The 19,898-nt window shown below is 40.1% G+C and overlaps 1 protein-coding gene across 6 annotated transcripts in view; it reads left to right on the forward strand.

The window, feature by feature from the left end:
- LOC121078999 (ubiquinol-cytochrome-c reductase complex assembly factor 1) overlaps nt 1-19,898 on the forward strand; it is a 55,138-nt gene that overhangs the window by 18,255 nt on the left and 16,985 nt on the right. For all 6 annotated transcript variants that reach the window (XM_040575787.1, XM_040575789.1, XM_040575790.1 and 3 more), the window contains 2 exons: nt 186-243; nt 8,935-9,043. In XM_040575787.1, the coding sequence (XP_040431721.1) occupies nt 186-243; nt 8,935-9,043 (167 nt within the window). The remainder of the gene's footprint in view (nt 1-185; nt 244-8,934; nt 9,044-19,898) is intronic.

Consider the following 19,898-nt stretch of genomic DNA (forward strand, 5'->3'; position numbering starts at 1 on the left):
ATGTTCTAAATTTTAAGCACATGTTTGACAGTAAATGATGTTTGCTTCCAATATGTATTTACTACGTAGAGCTAGAAATTAAATTACTAAAATGTATTTGGCTTTTGGTGGAGTGAATTTGTGTTAGATGGGGGAAAAAAAAAAAGATGAAATTCATATTAATATTTAGTTTTGTTTCCATCAAGGGTGCCAAATGCCTGATACTTTGAATTCCTGGTTCCTTGTAGCACAGCTTCATGTCTGGTAAGTGGAACTTAAATAGTAATGTAACTATTCTTAGGAAATAGAATGATATGTACCTTACTGGGGGGAAAAAAAGTAGGATATATGGTTATTGATAACAATGTTTATATTCAATTTATTAAATACTGAATTTTAGTAGTTTTCTACGAAAGAGCAAAAAGACCCATGGAGAAGCTAACATCTTTTAAATCTCTGAATTTCTAGGTAGTGGAATGATCTGTGCCATGAGTTTTCTAAAAGCCTTGCCTAGCCTGTGTGGAAAAATCTTATTTGGGTGTTTTAGGAAAAGTTTAAATTTATGTAGAAGTGTTTTAAATTGTGAGAATTTGTGGTGGTTGAAGTTGCTGCTTGTCAGAAGCATTTAACAAATTATAGCGCTGGCATTTATTCTTGCACCTCTGAAATGTGCATACAGGTTGGTGAATGCCAGCTTGGCTGTATGTAAAAGTATTTAACACCTTACACGTTAAGTGTTTTGCCACCTTTTTCATTTGTGAAAATAGCCAAAAAAAATCAGTTCTTCATCTAATATTACCTACTCATAAAGGTCAGAGGTGCACAAGGGAGTACAGTTTCATGAAAGACCTGGCACTTAACAAAAATTACTGAAGTACGTAGACTTACACTCAGCTATCCAAAGGCTGAAAGGAAGTTTGTACTGAAATAGTTGCCTTACGCACAGGCCCCTTATTTCCTTGCCTCCTTTTTTTTCCCCTTCCCTCTTTTTAATTTCCTGTCTCCTCAGTGTATTGAAAGATGGGGCAGCTCATTTCACCAAGCAACGAGTAAATTAGCAGAACCATTGAATCAGTTAATGAAATCAGTGGAATCAATTAATGGATTACCCTTGAAACTTGCAGTTTATTTCTTACAGTTTCCTGTGAAAGGGACATTAATAATTGAATCAGTAAGGCAATCGTGTTTTGATATTCGGAAAACTACTGCAATAAATTTCAAAATCAAACCATTTGTAAATACCTGGGGAAAAATGAAGAGGGGTAACATGAATCTGCAAAGAACTCTTTTTTTCACAACATCTTGATTTTGCATTGACAGGAAAATGTACCTTGTGCCAGCATCATGGTCAAAATGTATAATCTTCTCTCATGACTGACAGGTGTGAAAATAAATAAGGCAACTATGGTAGAGGAACTATGATAGAGAAGGAACTAATACTGGATAGAGAACTTCTAAAATCACAGCTACATAAGAGAAAGCCAAGAATTTGAGCCTGTGGTGCTAAGGAGACAGCTAATAATGGAAATTGAAGTTTTTATGCTTAAGGTATGGTCGACATGTTGACAGCAAGGTACTACACAACCAGGAAGAAACTAAATCTCTGCTTCATTCAACAACAATGAAAATGTGAATCTGGAGGATAGTATTGGGCTAATTTTTAATAAGAGGTTCATTTTTCCAATGTTTTTATGCCTGGCTTCTCCATGTTTCTGGCAGCTTGACCTAATGAATACTGTCATTCTGTACTGCAAATGGGAGATCTCGTTTGATGTTCCAGGATGCAGAGAAGCCCATGATAGGCCTGCTGACTACCCGAGCTATCGGAAAAGGCTGAAGGTTTTGCTTGTGGCTAGCTCAGTGACCAGGATCCTGCCATGATATGGCAAGATTGTCCTTTTTTAAATCAGTTTTGACCTCAGTAAAGAGGGAGCAGAACATTGAGGATTCTGCTCTTACATGTTTAAGGGTGTCCTCCCTCTGTCTGGAGACTCTAACGCCTCTGCCTTTCCTGCTGGTCCTTTTGTCGCAGAGGCTGGAAACCTCCCTGACATGGCGGCCAATAACCCGACTGTAGATTCTGATCATCTGTTGAAATGTTCCTGTTCCCTCTTGTAAAGTAGTCTAGATTACTCATTTCTTCCCTCTTCACCTTCAGAGATTTACTTCCATCTGATTTAGAGTGTCTTCTGGAGCTGGAGAAGATGAGATTTTTTTTTCCCCGGTTTGGTTAAAAAAAAAAAACAACAAAAAACACTCTATTTGTGCTGTTGCTGCCCATCGTGTTCCAGTTAACTGTTCTGTGTTTTTTTGGTTCCCACCTTTTATAAACTTAAGGTGCTTGTTAGAGCATACCTCCTTGCATTACAGTTTCAGGTGAGTTCACTGTTTGAATCTCTGGCTCTTTTTTCCTCCTTTTGTCTGTGAACAAAATTTTCCTACTTATCTGCAGCCAGAAAGGAGGGAGAAATTCAGGTCCTTATGTTTAGCTTCTGCTTTTACTGGCTTATTTAAAACTAATGTTCCTTTAGATACACTCTGGTTCCTTCCAATGCAGTGCTAAAATTATACTTTAGAAAATCAACCTAATACTATTCTGAGTGTCATGGCTTTATAGGCTATTTCAGTTACTTCACACCTTTGATGTCAGGAGGACTTTCTTTATGCTCAGAAGCCCAGACCTTTTAGGAAATCTCATTCTTTTCGTTACTACTACATTTAGCTTTTCCCATTCAGTGGCAGTCTAAATGGAGTATTGGCTGTGTCCAAAGCAGTTTCTAAACTTCTGAAGTGATGACTTTGATAAGAAATATCTCATCTACATGATACATCCTGCATAACCTAGAACTCCCTTCATGTTTTATCCAAGTATGGTGCCATCCCTGAAACATTTAGGATCAAGATAGAGTGGTGCTACAACTCCTTTTCTGAAAGACTCCAAGGTCTGTTGCAAGACTTCATCTGAGTATTGCGTTCCATAAGGAAAACTGCAGTTGTGAAAGTGTTGATCAGTTTGAGAGAGTCCAGAGGAGAACAAGAACCATCAAGTTTGTAGAAAACTGTTCTTGCAGGGAAATAATTATCAGATTTGCATAGAAAGGAGTGAGGTTACTGTACTATTTTGAGATTTGCTGCTTCAGAAGAAAGGGAGTAATCTGTCTATGGTTCATCCTAGGAGAACAGGAAGAAAGGGACTTAAAATTGCACCGAGAGTCTTTCTTGAAAGACATTTTAAGAACAAGTTTATCTGGAATGTCTTAGGCATTTAGTTGATCCTGTCTTACCATGAGGGAATGGGCTAAATGACCTAAGCAGAGGCACGAGGAGGGAAGATGACTATGCAGCCAGGCTCAGATCTGTTAGCTTGTGTCCTATCAAAAAACTATACATGGCTGTAAATACAGTAGTTAGTGAACTTGATAGGCTGAAGCAAAGGATAACATGCAAACATGCTAAAGAATAATGAGCAAGAGTTCAGAATTCTGCTTCTTACCATTATTCTAAGCTACCATTGGTCATAAAGTATATCATGACATATAGCTGAAGTCTATTCAGGAGCTTCCTTCTCCAGTATCCAAGTTGCTGGCCATTCACAAATGATCTGGGTTAAACAGAATAAAACAACAGCTTTCCAAAATTCTTGTTGATACTTCTGTTGTTAAGCCAGAGTAATTTCTCTGATCTAGTGTAACACAACCCTAGAAATTGTTGTTCTGGAACAACTGAGGAAGCCAGAATGACTGGCTATGCAGGGGATAGTATGAAGCTCTGAGTGGGCTTTAACCATGGAAGCATATCATCACACCTTGATTGCGTAGTACTGAGCCACATCACAACAGTTGAATGGGGTAATGACAATTGCTGCTTCTGGTGTTTAAGCCAGTCAGTGGGCTCTACAGGAATACCGATGGAAACAGTCATAGCTGAGGCTCTTGTGGGAAACTGCTACTTCTTGCCTAAGATAGATAGAGGTGAAGGTGCTCCTCTTCCTTTTCAGGCATCCTTTCATATATTTTTCTTCTAACATAACCTCTCTGCATGCATAAATTATCCAGCAAATGTTAGGTAGATAGATTTCTAAAGACAGTTTGGAATAATCCTGCTTTCGTGCTTTGATGAAGATGAGTCAATATTTGAGTAAACTGCAGAGCAGATTCAGTAGTGAAATGATAAAATGTTTCACACTGTGTTGATCCAGTTAGAAGGTTTATAGTCTTTAAAGAGTGTGTGTCTTTTTTAAACCTCAGACAGCAGGTGTAGTAACAAACTACCAAATTTTCAAATAAACTGCAGATTTCCATGATCTCACTTGTGGTGCTGCAGAACAGCTCTATGACAGCACTGTGCATCCAAGCACAGAGAAACCTTTTACGCTTCAAGGGTAGCTGGTTTGAACTCAGAACGCTACTCCATTCCTGCTCATCAGTGACCAGTTGTTAACTGCTAGTCTGTGAACTACTCTCTCCTCTTGGTTTGCCATGCTAAGGCAGACTGGATGGGAACCAGTGTTTATGCCTGCGGGGATTCTTGCCAAGCCACTCTTTTTTTTTTCTTGCTATGCTTGTGTATTGAGTGAGAGAAGCATAAAAATACTTTTCTTAACCCAGAGTTAGACTTCTAAACTTAGTCTTTAACTCTTTAACTTAAGAGTGAGCAAAAAATTTTGGATACAATAACTAATTAACATTTTCATACAAGTCAATTATATAAATACACAAGAGGAACAAAGGGTTTTGAAACTGGTGAAAGTAAGAAAGACGTTTTAAGCTTGCTGTGTGTTTGACTTGCGGCAGGATAGACAGTTGTCCTGAGGTCTGGACCATTGGTTTAGCAGAAAGCTTTGCCATTTTTCTGAGGGCAAGATGCTAACAGATTCACTTTTTGCTACCATCTTAAATGCATTTAGTTGCTGGGACAGTGGTGCTATTAGACTGACATGGTTGTCACTGCCACAATATAAACCTTGGGAATCCTTACATGGCCCCGTTTCCTGAAACGGGAATTGCCACTCATCCCAGTGTTTCCTTCACTGTTGCCTGTTCCCTTTTCTATCCACCCTCTACCCAGGTTCTCTGTCACCATGGTGGTTTTACTCGGGTGGGCAGCCGAGTTCTACCACGGCTGCTCTCTCACTCCCCCTCCTCAAAGGGAAAGGGGGAGAAAATACAATGCAAGGGCTCAAGGGTTGAGATAAGGACGGGGATTGCTTAACAATTATCGTGATGGGCAAATCAGACTCAGAGTAGGGAGATTGCCTATTACTAACAAGCTAGAGAAGTGAGGAACAAAGGAAAGAAATCAAAAATGCCTTCCCCCTATCCACTCTCTTCCACCTCCTTCCCCCAAGTGGTGCGAGGGAATGGGGGTTGTGGTCAGTCTACAGTGCTTCATCTCCACCACTCCTTCTTGGTCACTCTCTTCCCCTGTGCCATGTGGTCCCTCCCACGGGATGCCATCCTTTCCGAACTGATCTGGTGTGGGCTTCCCACAGGCAGCAGCTCTTCAAGGACTGCTCCAGATATGGGCCCATACCACAGGGTCCATCCATCAGGAGCACACTGCTCCAACTGCGGTCCCCCATGGGCAGCAGCTCCTGCCAGGTCACCTGCTCCTGCGTGGTCCCCTCTCCGTGGGCTGCATCTCCAGCCTGGAATCTGCTCCAGTGGGGGTCCACCACAGGCTGCAGCCTCCGTCAGTGCAGGTCCACCTGCTCTACTGTGGTACTCCATGGGCAGCAGGGGGCAGCCTGCTTCACCATGATCCTCACCATTGGCCGCAGGGGACTTCTGCTTTGGTGCCTGGAGCGCCTCTCCCCCTCCTTCTTCACTGACCTTGGTGCCTCCTCTCTCTCTCCCAGCTGCTGTGTAGCAGTGTTGTTTGTTTTTTTTTTTTCCCTTTCTTAAATATGCTCTCACAGAGGCGCAAACAATGTTGCTTATTGGCTTGGCTCTGGTCAGCAGCGGGACCCTTATCTAGCATGTGGCAGCTTCTAGATTCTTCTCACAGAAGCCACCCCTATAGCCCCCTGCTACCAAAACTTTGCCATGTAAACCCACTACAGTCACTCCACTTTTTGATCACAGGTCTACGTGACATGCCTCAGTCCCTCTCTCTGGTCTTCTGACCTCATTCTGTTAGGATTGTGTTATGTTGAAGCCAGACCCATGGAGCCTCTCATGGTTGCTGTCATTTTCAGAAGCCTCCATCTAGGAATCAGAGTCTGGCCCAAAGGCTATTCTTTTATTGTTGGTGTGTCAGTTGAATGACCCCTGTATGGGACTTATATGTATGGTTCTATTCAGAAAAAAAGAATAGAGAAACAATGTAGGTTTTGGTGCCTTCAGTTTGCTTTGACTCTGTGACTCATCTCTGGCAATAAATTTTTCTATCTTTGCAGGTTAAAACAAAGTTTTCTTTACTAATCAGCACATCACATAGAATCCATCATAAAGGTTGGCATCTGCCCTTTTACAGGTCAGCCCAACAGACAAGTTTCAAATGTTTATGATTTTCTCTGAGCTGGCATTCACAGAGCACCAAATACTTCTAATGCCTGAAGGGAAGCCCAGATCTTATCTCCACTAAAGAAATGAACAGATGCATAAATCATTTTTTACCTCTTAACTCTTGTGGTACCTTCACTATTGGTGATATGTGGCTGCTTCAAAGTGGCCTGCAGTAGCTCTGCTCTGTTGCTTTTACAAAAGTTGTGAGAAAAAGCTTTTATGTGAGCAGTTCCTAAGCTGTAGCATGTCTCTGTGCAAAGCTGTGACTTATTTTAGCTTCGATGTTTGAGCTTCACTACATCCACAGTAACTCAGTCAACACAAACAGGCTCTTCTAACCTGCAAAACGGGAGCCGAGCTGACTGGTGAAGTGGAGAACTTTAGTGGAGTGGGGCTGGTGATGGGACTTGTCTCTTAGGTTAGTGAGGGAATAGCCTGTATTTCAGTTCATGTTGTTTACAAATGTAGGAGGAAATAAATCTGTTGTGGTGGTGGTTTATTTTTTAGACTGAATAGCAGCAATGAAGTTCAAATGGCTTTAATGCGTGTTATAACTTTAAAAAAAAAAAGTGAAACAACCCAACCTGGTATTCACAGTAAGATCACAGAATCATCTAGGTTGGAAGAGACCTCCGAGATCACCTAGTCTAACCTCTGACCTAACACTAACAAGTCCTCCACTAAACCATATCACTAAGCTCTACATCTAAACGTTTCTCAAAGACCTGCAGGATGGTGATTCAGCCTCTTCCCTGGGCAGTCCATTCCAATGCCTAACAACCCTTTCGGTAAAGAAGTTCTTCCTAATATCCAACCTAACCTTCCCCTGGCGCAACTTTAGCCCATTCCCCCTCGTCCTGTCACCAGGCACGTGGGAGAACAGACCAACCCCCACCTCGCTACAGCCTCCTTTAAGGTACTTGTAGAGAGCGATAAGGTCACCCCTGAGCCTCCTCTTCTCCAGGCTAAACAACCCCAGCTCCCTCAGCTGCTTCTCATCAGACTTGTTCTCCAGACCCCTCACCAGCTTTCTTGCCCTTCTCTGGACTCTCTCGAGTGCCTCGATGTCCTTCTTGTAGTGAGGGGCCCAAACCTGAACACAGTACTCGAGGTGTGGCCTCACCAGAGCCGAGTACAGGGGGACAATCACTTCCCCAGTCCTGCTGGCCACCACAGCCAGGTTGATGTTGGCCTTCTTGGCCACCTGAGCACACTGCTGGCTCATACTCAGCCGACTCTCAACCAATACTCCCAGGTCCTTCTCTGCCAGGCAGCTTTCCAACCACTCATCTCCCAGCCTGTAGCACTGCTTGGGGTTGTTGTGCCCCAGGCGCAGGACCCGGCACTTGGCCTTGTTGAACTTCATATAGTTGGCCTCAGCCCATCGGTCCAGCCTATCCAGATCCTCCTGCAGAGCCTTCCTACCCTCGAGCAGATTGACACACGCACCTAACTTGGTGTCGTCTGCAAACTTACTGAGGGTGCACTCGATCCCCTCATCCAGATCATTGATAAAGCTATTAAAGAGAACTGGCCCCAGTACCGAGCCCTGGGGGACTCCACTAGTGACCAGAATTCAACTGGATTTAACTCCATTAACCACAACTCTTTGGGCCCGGCTACCCAGCCAGTTTTTAACCCAACGAAGCGTACGCCAGTCCAAGCCATGAGAAGCCAGTTTCTTGAGGAGAGTGCTGTAGGAAACGGTATCAAAAGCCTTACTAAAGTCAAGGTAGACCACATCCACAGCCTTTCCCTCATCCACTAAGTGCATCACTTTGTCATAGGAGATCAGGTTCGTCAAGGAGGACCTGCCTTTCATAAACCCGTGCTGACTGGGCCTGATCGCCTGGTTGCCCTGCAAGTGCCGCGTGATGGCACTCAAGATCCTACAACATACAAACTTGTGATTTCTTCTAGCATGTACTGCATGTAGGGGTTTTACCAAGTGGTTGGATGTGTATCCTAAGACCTCTGTAGTTGAAATAATTTAGGACATTGCTAAAGAGAGTTTGGGTGAAGTCTGTAACTTGCTTAAGCTTTTGCAGCTTGGCTAGGACAGACTCTTCCAGCATTTTAGTATACCAGGCTGAATTAACATCTGGCTTGTAGCCTAGGATTAGACAAGACATTTGTTCCTACTCCAAAAAGTGATATGTTCTTAAGGCTGTGGAATTTAGGTTGCAGTAGTGTTTAACTAGATTACAGTACTGTCAGCCAAAGTAGAGTCTGCTGTCACTCTTCCATAGCTGGATTGGCCAAAATCCAGCAGATACAGCTCTTGAGAAAAGAATAGACAAGTTTAGGATATTTAAAAATAAAACTTTGTTCCTGATCACAAAAGCACATACTCTAAGGAGAATCTTAAATAAGCTGAAATAGATTTAATTTATTCTTTAAATTTGAAGAAAAATTGGAAGCTATGAATATGATGTTTATGTTCTTGCAGGATGTGTCTGGTACGAATGAAGCAAGAGGGTCGTGCCGGAAAATACATGTGTCGCTATATAGTTCATTGCATGTGGGAGGATGTTCAACAGCGTGGTAAGGTGATGGGGGTAAGTTATCTTTGGTGTTGATAATCTTGATTATTTTGATGAGTCATCTCTTCCAATGCTTTTGTAACTTCACATGTCTTGAAAGCATTTTTAAGAATAAATTTGTAGCTACGTATGTAGTTCTTTATTAGCTTAAGCTGGTACATGTAGCCTTAATCTTGGTCACTCATTTCTGCAGCTGCACTGGCTATTGTATTGAGCCCCTGACGTTATTTTGGAAACCATATCATGGCCTGGATGAAGATACTGATTTGTCTGTAAATAATTAATTTTCCACATGGTTTGCTACCTGATTGCACAAACAGGGATGCTGCTGTAATAGGATGAGCATTTGTGGATAGGAATTAAGCAGCTGGGGTAGGGAGAAACCTCACTGATGCCAAACTTAAGTTGCAGCTATAAGTCATTCCAGAAGAGCTTTGAGTTTTCTCTGTATCCAGGATGGTGATAGGAAGGCTAAAGGACAAGGTTTTTGTTAACTGCACACGACTATTAAATAGTCATTAGTTTACTTTTCATTCTGGATTCTTAGTGTATCTAGTCTTCAACACAAAAGAAACATTTTAAGTGTAGTTCTAATGATAGTTGATTTCTAAGTTTGAAGGAAGAACAGGGTTGGCTCTTTTTGCTGGTGCCACGAGCAAAGTTATGCTAGTTGTAATGGTCATTTCTGGCCTTAAAGTGCTTTTCTTCATCCTTGTGTCAGTGACAGTCTTCAGACAAGGCACTGCAGAAGGAGTTGGCATAGGACAACACACAATTTGTTGGACAACATAGGACAACTCTCAACCCCAATTTGACAGTGGTGACAGTAGACCTGGGGGTGTTGAGGATGCTAATCTTCAGGGTGCTTCTAGTGAAAGAACAGGACTAGGAAAGATCTGTGGTGTGGAAAAAGAAATAAAGAATGGTTAAATAAATAAATACAGCTTTGTCTGTGGTGAAAATAAACTGTTCAAGAAGTGACAGTTTTCGTATAGCAATAGTGTCATATTGTCAAGTTTAGTTCTCAGCCAAATACCCAAGGGAGAGACAGGAAGAGTGTACCTCTTTGTGACAAACAAGCGACTTAACCAGTGAGTTAGGATTTGGTGTGAGACCCCAACAGTAATTCAAGAAGTTTCTTTCTGATGATCTTTTATTTTGCGTGTTGTCTTGGAAAGTGTTGATTTTGGTTATTCTATTGGCAATTTTTTTCTATTTATTGGGAACTTCTTATCTTTACTATGTTACAGGTTGCTTTTTAAGACAGGTCTAAATTTAGGCATCTTCGATTTTTTGCTACATTAATGGGCAAGACAAAACCTCCAATACAGGAATCTAATGTCGTGGTCAGATGCCATGAAGTAGTGTGAGTGAGCCTGGGCAAATCAGATGATAGCTAGTACAGGGTATTCTTAATGTAGAGTTTGTTCTCGAGATCTTCCAGTGTTTTTTCATTCTAGGAGACAGAGAATGATGTAAATATTGACGTAACAGGTTTCAGACTGTTGCTTTTGTGCAGTGCAGATTGGACATGAGCACTTCACTGAAAAGAGGAACTGAATGCCATTACGGAAAAGGTTTGAAGGTCAGATAGCAAACATCTCACATTATTAAGTAGCTGTTCTAAAATCTCTACTTATTTCAAACATTGCAAATTATTAACAAGCAATTCTAAACTCTCTGTATTTGATTGTATTTCTCAAGTATTATGTTTTCAGTTTTTCATTGTCCTGTGCTTTCAGCCTTGACTTCCTGTTTATCATAGTCTTGTCTAAGAAAAGCACCAGAGAAAAAGACTGAATGAAATAGCTTATACATTTTTGGCCTATTCCCATGCCTGCTATGTCATAGCAGCTGTTTCATGTTTCTTTAGGAACTGGAGATGGTTCAGATCCTTGTCCTAGGTGTAAATTTAAGGTTGCTCCTTTTTAAAAACAAACAAACAAAACCACGTTACCCCTCCTCAGCTGCCCCCCCTCTCCTCCTCTCATCTCTTCAGGGTTCTTTGAACTCCATCAGGGCACAGAGAGAATACTACTTTTGGACAGGAAGCTATTTCTCTGTTCCTTTTTGACGATGCTGTTTTTATTTATATGAACTAAACTCAAATGTCATCTTTTAGTTTTCCTTATATGATTTGGGAGTTGGACCCGATGATCCCTTGAGGTCCCTTCCAACCCCTACAATTCTGTGATTCTGTGTGATTCAGTGATTTGAAGCAGCAGCAAACAGCAAAGAGAAGCAAAGCTGTTTGCTACCCTTACAAGTATGTAGAAAGCAAAAGTGAAGCATGGTGTAAGTTAGAGCTGTATCGAGGCTTTTAAGTAGTCTTTGAGGAAAAAAAAAAGATAGGGCTTACTGTCCCTTCTCTGTGAAGGGAAGCACAGGGCTTCCATTTCTGCAAACTGAATTATTCCTCTGCTCTCAAAATTCCCCCCAGATGTTGAAAATTGAAAGCTTCCTTATATGTTTTTATCTAATCTGGAGCCTCAGATGTTAATATATGCTTATTTTAATTGTATGTTTGCTGTATGATGCAACTATAAAGAGATCGTATGTTGTTTAAATGCCATTCATTCCTTGCTTTGGCAAGCTAGGCATCTTTTCAGTTTGTCCTTGAATTAAAATTTCACAATCTTTGTAATGATGATCATGCAATGTAATAATAAATATGCTTAGACTGTAATAATAAGATTCCTACAATATGTTTTACATCATCAAGATATGCTTTTGGCTGTAACCTAGTCTTAACATAGCTTTTACGTAGCAATAGCTGATGCTTAAAGAAAGCATGTACACATTTAAAGGTTTGATCCCACAAACAGCTACATCTGTGTGTATATTTAGTACAATTTAGCTGCACAGAAGCCCATTGATTTTAATGAGACTCCTAGTGAGAGAAGGTGGACTCTTGAGGTAACAGCTAACTAGAATAGGCACTAAGAAAGCAGAGTGAGCTGTACTAGGTTGTAGACTTGGAAATCAGGACAGTGCTCTGCCCCATCCTGTTTGTGAAGGAACACAGCTTTCATAATTGTTCAGCGTTTTTTCTTTCATCCTTTAATTATTCCTAATCTTTCAGTCATTAGTTTGTCAAGTTTTTCTCTTTAGTATTTAGTAGTCTCTACTCTTCTGGTAGTATTTATTGTCTGTTGGATAAAAATAGTTTATGCATTGATGTTTGTAGAGGTTAGCTGTTCCCTTTCTCCTTATCCTCACTTTTTTTTTTTTCCTCTGTGCTAGTGATCTTAGCCTACTGTCCCATTTTGCCCATCCCTCTGCACAGGTAAGTCTCCTTTCACCCATGCTTTCTCGTCCTTCCTCACTTTTTTCCACTTCACATTCATGTACGCTCAATGAACTTCTCACATCTCAGCTTTAGGAGTGGTAAGTGATAAGTAAAGGACACTTACACTGGGTGTTAGGTTCTAATTATTAATCTTGATGTATGTATCCCTAGCCTTTCATCTTAAACGAAGTTGAGGTAATTCTTTACCTTCTCTCTTACAATCTGACAAAGCATTTGTGAGCCAGTTGAGAAATATGTATAAAAGCTATTTATTTTAAAGCAGTTTAGTCCTGCAGTCAGTATATATTCAACCTTCAAAAGAAGATAGTTGAATATGTCAAGAGAAGAATAGTAGATAAAGGGAAAAGATTATGACATTAGTGTTTCACTGCTGGTGCTCTCAGATTTCATAATCTGAGCCTTTCTCAGAAGTAAGTCAAATGAAAAGAAACTTTTCCTGAATTCTTTTAGGGCACTAAGATATCTGCAGAGCTCCCAAAAGGAGCAATGGAAATTCTATACCCTGCTTTTCTGTCATGCAGGGTATCAGTGGTCAATATTAACCCCCAATTGGTACATTCCTGTACTGCGGTACAAGTGACAGAGGACCTGTATGAAATTTGCAGGTTGGATGCAGTTAGATTAACTTGGTGACAGACAAAGCTGCAGTTCTTCAGCTTGTTTTCATATCTAGCAAGAATTACAACATTTGATGCAGAAAATTGGTATTATATTCCTGAATTGATATGGATAGTTTATTGAAATATGCCATCTGCTCTTAAGTGTATAAGTTCATTGGAGCTGAAAGTGATAGAATGCAAGGCATTTTAACTGCTAATTTACATCAGCTCCAACTCCAAATGGAGTTTGTATTATTTCAAAAACTGGTTGTTAAAATTGCTGAAATCTAAATCTCAGCTACAAAGTTTTGGGACCTGTTAGCCTGAGCTCCTTCAGCACTCCTGAATGTCGGCAAGAGTCAGAAACCAAAACTTGACACAGCTGTAAAAACACACAGAGAGCCTGTGGCCTCAGCAAATTCTACTGGTGCAGGCATATTTCAGATATAAATTTTACTCTGCTGTCCCTTGTACTAATGAAGTCAGTTTCTTTTGGTGGATTTGCAGCCAGGTGTGTCCAGTTCTGTGGCTAACCAGTGCTCTTTACTTAATTTTTCCACTAGTGACATTTCTATCAAACTTTAAAAACAAACAGAAAAATTGGCTTGATGCAATGGCTCAAAGTGTTAATAGTAACATTAGGCTGGGTAAAAGACTTCTTTCGATCCTGCTTCGCCAGAGATCTCCACCTTGTGGCTTGCAGTGCATAGATTTATACTGTCCAAACTGGCAGCTGCTTAATCGTTTTATAAGGGTAATTCAATCAGAAATTTACTAGAAATTGCTGCTGTTTGTCTTTGAATCAGAGTTCTTCAGCAACCTGAATATTAACCTTACTGATCTGAGTATTGTTTCACTAACTGGGTGTGTATAAAAGCAGTTGTTGCAAGTTTGAATGTATTTTAATATGCTTAGATGAAGCTGCAGACCTGATCAGAAGGATTTGTGGATGCTGGAGTTCCCTGGAATGGAATTTCAGACGGTAATCTGACAATAGAGATGTGATTCTTAAAACTAAAACAAGAACAACAAACACAACAAAAGGCAACCCCCCCCTACTACTTCTGGATGCAGATTGCGTGCAGTTTTAGAAAGAGGCATCGCTCTTCACTTAAATGCATGTATATTGTTGTAAGCTCGTTTTAGCAGTGATAGTCTTGTGTGTTGTGGTAGCATTGTGCTTCTGAAATAAGTTTTTTTTCAGTGCAGAAGAACAATTCATTTTTTAACTGTATGTGTTCTAAAAGCTGCAAAAGAGATGAGAATAGGAGAGGCTGTCAAGCCCAGCATGCCCAAACATGTTTTAATTTATCTTAATCCCACTTTCCTGTTTTCCCACCAGACCACTCAGACCCCTGCCACCCCCACCCCCCCCGCTTTTTTTTCCAGGAACACATCTAGGTGTCTTTTGAATTCATTTATTGGCTCTGCTGCTCATAGCACAATACAGTCTTTGTTATACTTTTAGCTAGAGCTGTTTATATACAGTGACCATAATTTGTTCTCAGTTACATTAGTGTACATCTTAAGTAACACCATCAGAATCAATAACATGGTTCACATCAATGTAGCTGAGAGCAGAATTTAGCTCTGTAAATTTGAACACAATTTTGGCTTAATACTCTTTGTACAATTACAAGAATTTAGAAGATTAAAATGCCATTTTGCCGTACACTAGCAAAAAAAAAAAAAAAAGAAAAGCAGAGCCAGAACTTAGGTTTACATCCTACATTATTGAACTTTCCTAAACTTGATACAGTTCAATTAAAGTTGTTATTTTTGTGGAGAATTAAGTCTGACGCTTACCTAAGGACTCAGAAATCACAGTCAGAGTGAGACCAGTAAGGTTCTAGTTCTAGAATGCCTTTCAGAGATGAGAGGACATGGTGTAAAATTGATAAAAATTTCAAGATTGAATGCAGTCTTTGTATGAATTGAACTACTGCAGTTGATTGACCTACAGTGGGAAGCTACTACACTTAAAGACTCAGGGGGGTCCCTTTCAGGCTTGTCTTTAAAATCTCGTGGAAAGTCATGGAGTCAATCTGGGATGCACAGAACAGAAACAACATTATCATGGGAGAACAGGGGAGATCTGGCGCAGAAGGAAAGTGTGTGTAGTATTCTGGCAGCATAGCAGATGCGGTAGTTGAGATGAGGGAAGTATACTGAAGCAAAAGATGTAGAGAAGCTAGTAATTTTTTTTTCAGAAAAACTCTGAGATAGAAGATAGAGGAGAGCTTTTAGTACAGTTGAAAAAATTAAAATAAAAATCTAAGGCTAAAGAGGAAAAGTTTTAGTTTCAAATGGTCTGTATGTTTTAAAATGTGTAACTTCACTATGACATTTTACGGAGAAAAATGTTAAGATATCGATGATTATTTTAAGAAAAAAACCCAACCTTCTCAAAGTATTGAGATTCAAAATCGCTGTATACATTTTTGTGCTTTTTTGTTCAATAGGATAACAAGCCTTGTATGACATGTTTTAATTAAATTTAGTGTATTAAGAACATCATAAAAAAATGATGTTTGAATTATCCAGAGGTAGTTAATCTAATCTGAAGATTAACTGGGCTGTGGATGCAAAGGCCTTGTGAGATTAGGTCCAATACAGCTCTTTAAAATCAAAGCATTATCACATAGGCACTTCTACTTCCTCAGTGTTTGCTAATTAAAAAAAAACCCACATGATCTTTTCCTCAGAGCATGAAAGCCAAGCTGCATCAGTTCCGTGCACCACTTGTGGGTCCAATAATGCTTGTGTTCACTTGATTTTCTTTGTTACAAGGGTTCTCCATCCCCTGTTCGTCAGGATTAGAATCATGGATTATACACTTACTGACAGTTCTTCAATCCCATTTAAGACAATGATGGTTCTTCTCTCTATTAAGAAACTAATCCACATGTAGAAGCTTAAGCACAATACTGATTCTCTAGGTAGAGAAGCCATGTATGTATAACACGCTTGTGTTTAGAACATAAAATACTGTGGGCCTGAAGATCCTTTGTGCGAAGGATACATGTTCCTGGGCACAAAGGAAACGTGTTACTTATGGTCATACACAGTGAATTAAAAATATTCCCTTTGGGTCGTTAAAGTGTTTTTGAAATCACAGTTGCAGGGTCTGTTTCTTTAGCAGTATGAGAGTAGGGCTTTGAGATTAACATAATAGACAGAAAACAAGTCCTGTAGAAAATGGGATTGTTGTTGCTGTTTTAGCAAGATAAAGCAGTCCATTAAGGGTCTTGGAGCTGAAGCAATGCTGTGAGCATGGAAAGAGAGAGGGGGCCATCAAACCTGCGCCTGAGGACAGGGTGGGTTGACCTTTGGGAGCTGCAGGTTCCTCTCCGTTGCCTTGAGAGGAACCCAACCTGACTAGTTTAAACCGGACACTTAACTTCTGTCTACCTTGTGGTCAAATATACTCCAGGGAGGATGTTTAACAGCCTATAAAGTTTTTGGTAAAAAAATTTACATCTAGCTATCAATACTATATTTTGAGTAGGAAAGCATGATGGGGTCACACCATATCCTAGGAGCTGTGTGATTCAGAGGGGAGAATGAAACATATTTTATTTGTTGCATGTTGAGTGTGCATGAATAAAATTTCATAATGATTATCATCTATGCAGCAGAGTAGTTTTTTTTTTAAAAAAAAACAACCTTTTGGAGATATTTTCCACCTAGATGTACTCTGATGTCTTGAATATAGTGGCCTGAAAATGCTAATTTTTTAGCTAGTGTCATTGAAGTTTTAATAGATAAGCCAGAAATGCATGTTTAGGGTCAAGTTCAATATGATGGAAATTAAGAAACTGGTTTTAAAGATAGCTTTGTCCTGTTCTTAGAAGCTTTGCATGTGGTTGAAGCATTGCTTTTCCTTCATCAGTAGGATGTGAATTTTGATTGGTTTGCCTAAATTCACCTTCTGAATGTCACCAAGAAGTGGTTTCAGAACACCGTATTCAAAATTAGAATCTAATTCTTATGGTATGAAGTCTATATCCACATAATAGAAACAGAAATACAAGCAAAAAAGGAATAGAAGCATCAACTCTTTATCCTTTCTCAAAGAGCTCCAAAGTTCTCAGTGAGTTTCCAGTAGTCTGTCACTTCATAAATGCAAAAGAGCACCAGGTACAGCTTTCAGAGTAAATTTAGTATAATTTGATTATGGAAATCTTATTAACTTAAGTGTGCAGGAAGATGTATGTGTGTGCAATATTACCTTGAAAATACCTGGACCATGAAGAGGTCTGGAACAAATAGTAAGCATGGTGATGAGAGCTTAATGGGGTCTTTCTCGTGTTAACTTTTTATTGTAGTTGTTCTAGATTTGCCAGGGATACCTGGTGTTGAAATCAAGGTATAATATATGCTTGGGTTCTTTGCAGTTGACCTGCCCCAGTTTGCTCTAAAGTCTGGCATAAAAAAAAAATCCATTTAAATTTCCCAGATGTATTGGATTCTGTTGCCCTAAGGTAGTGTTCTTCATCTATTTTGTGCCTTCCTCTGGTGCCCGCAAAAACTACACTGGAAGCTGCCATGTGCCTTTTCTAGAAATACCTTTTTCATTATTCCCCACATATACCTGTGTGACCCACATGCCAAAATTGATTTTACCGTGCTGTGGTTGTAGGTGTTAACTGCTGCCTCATGTTCCTCAAATTCTCCAGAATGTAATGTAATTCCCAGAATTCAAATGTTAAGCAATGGAATTGCTTCTCACCACAACTGCACTATCTTTATTTTCACAGTGTAGAGATGACAGCAGAAACAGGGAAGTGATCTATACCAAGCCTGTTTCAATTTCCAGGCTCAGCAGAACTGTTAGCAGTTAGGTTTTCAGTGTTCCTGGTTCCTGTCATTGCTCTGTGTATCAGTTATTTCATCTTATGCTTTGCCTGTGGTCAGTACAGGGTGGAATAATGTGTTACGCTAGGTGTTTTGGAAATTGTTATCAGCTTTCTATTCTTTTGGAGTTTGTCCCAAAATTCCACAACTGTGATCAACTGATCAGCTTGGCTAAGTCTTTGGAGTCTCTTCGAAGAAAGGTATCTCATGTGGATGTAGTTCTTTATTAACACCAAACTGTTGCAGTGAAAATATATATACACTTTTAATCTGCCTTTCCAATATAGAAAAATACCCAGACCAATGTCTCTTCTAAATCAAACCATTGAGAGGTTCCCCATATACTTTGATCATATTGTTGCTTGTGCATTTCACTTCCAGTCGAATGTCACTGGTATCTTCTGTTTCCTCTTCAAAATCTGTATAACTTAAGCTTTCTTTATGTTTGTGGTACATGCCTGTCTTGAAAGACAATAACATAAGCATTAGTTAAGGTTCCAGTATGGTGCAGGGATACTGCAGAGGGGCTGACATGAAAGGGCTGAAAATCCTGCTCTGGTTCTTCTGCAGATGCTGTTAGGCCACTCTATCATGGCACATCTATCTGTGAATAATGCCATATCAGATAGTATTATCTGGGCATGAGCATTTGACCCCAAAAGAAACGTGGTAACTCTTTTGAAATATAGCAGGTTGATGGCTTTATGGGAGTACATCACGCCAGTTGTTTTCTGTACACATTCAGCTTCCATTGAATGTTTCCAAATGCTAATTCTGTCCAAACTAAGGAGTGGACAAAGTAAGTAGACTAAGTCCTACATTTGGCACAAATTCTGGCCTTGTCTCCACAGGGCACAGATGAAGTGCTTTTGGGATCTCTTCTCTTGTCTTTATTTTGAGGAATAATTAGTAACTATGTTTTGTTCCTTTGTGTCTGAGGGAAAATGTGTGTGCAGCTTTGCAGACTACTCTGTTTACAGGATGTCCTCGTTTCAGCTAGGATAGAGTTAATTTTCCTCCTAGTAGCTAGTATGGTGCTGTGTATATGGAAGAAGGGGCACTGTGCAGAGGCACTGCAAGACTGTTGTCTCTGTGTCACCCAATACAATCACTCTAATAGGATCTTTGTCATCCTTCCACAATATTTGTGCAATTGTGGTGATTAGCCTATACCACTCTCTCCTGTTATAAGAACAGGGTGCTGCTCTTTTCATTGCCTCTTTTGCTTGACTCTTTGGTTTTGTTAGCTTACTTTTGCGTTGATGACTTTTCGTAATGATGCATTGGCCATATTACTGTTTTCTGATATGCCTCATTTTGGCATTTACTTGCAGTATGTAGGTAATTACTTAAGGTCTTAACTCATCTCACCCATTCTGCATGTTTTTTTTTTCCTTCCTCTCCTTGTTCTTGGTAACTTTTGCATTGCCCTGATGCCTGAATTCACTTGAGCTTGTATCTTTTTTCCCTTTTTAGGTTTTTCACCTGCTTTCACAATTGCTGTGTCAGTATGTATCATACTTCTCCCTTCCTAACTTCCTAACTATCTTTTAGAGAATTAGTCTATTTCTCTACACGTTCCTTTTACCTGTCTTCTGTTAATTCTTTGTTTCCTTGCAGGATTCCTTTCTGTATGTCAGATTGGCACCACCACCTCTCTCCATTCTCTTGTTTTCTTTGATGATCAACTAATCCTTTTAGTCATTGGTGCCAGCTGCGCCTGCTCTCCATCCCTGCCATGCTGCTTCACTGATTACACAGGCATGCGCTGCCTCTGTTTGTCACACTCTTCCAGCAGCCTCATATTGCAAAGGTCTACAATTAAAGCTCAGGATCTGTCTTCTTCTCTGCTTGTTTTAAACCTACTCTTGAAAGTTGAAGCATCTTCATGACTTTGATTCTTTCAACCCCAGATCTTTCTTTTAGTTCCTTTTTTTTTTTATCTGAACACATGCTTTCCCATGCTAAATACTAGCTGCATATTTGCCATCTTCAGCATTTTCTTCCGTTTCTGTCCTTGTGCCTCATCTTTTTCTTTCTCTGACCTAGACTTGATTCATGTGTCTTCTGAAGACTACTGCTATAATCATATTTGCTTGTTGCT

Source organism: Cygnus olor, chromosome 16 (assembly GCF_009769625.2).
Source record: "Cygnus olor isolate bCygOlo1 chromosome 16, bCygOlo1.pri.v2, whole genome shotgun sequence".
Taxonomy (NCBI): Eukaryota; Metazoa; Chordata; class Aves; order Anseriformes; family Anatidae; genus Cygnus; species Cygnus olor.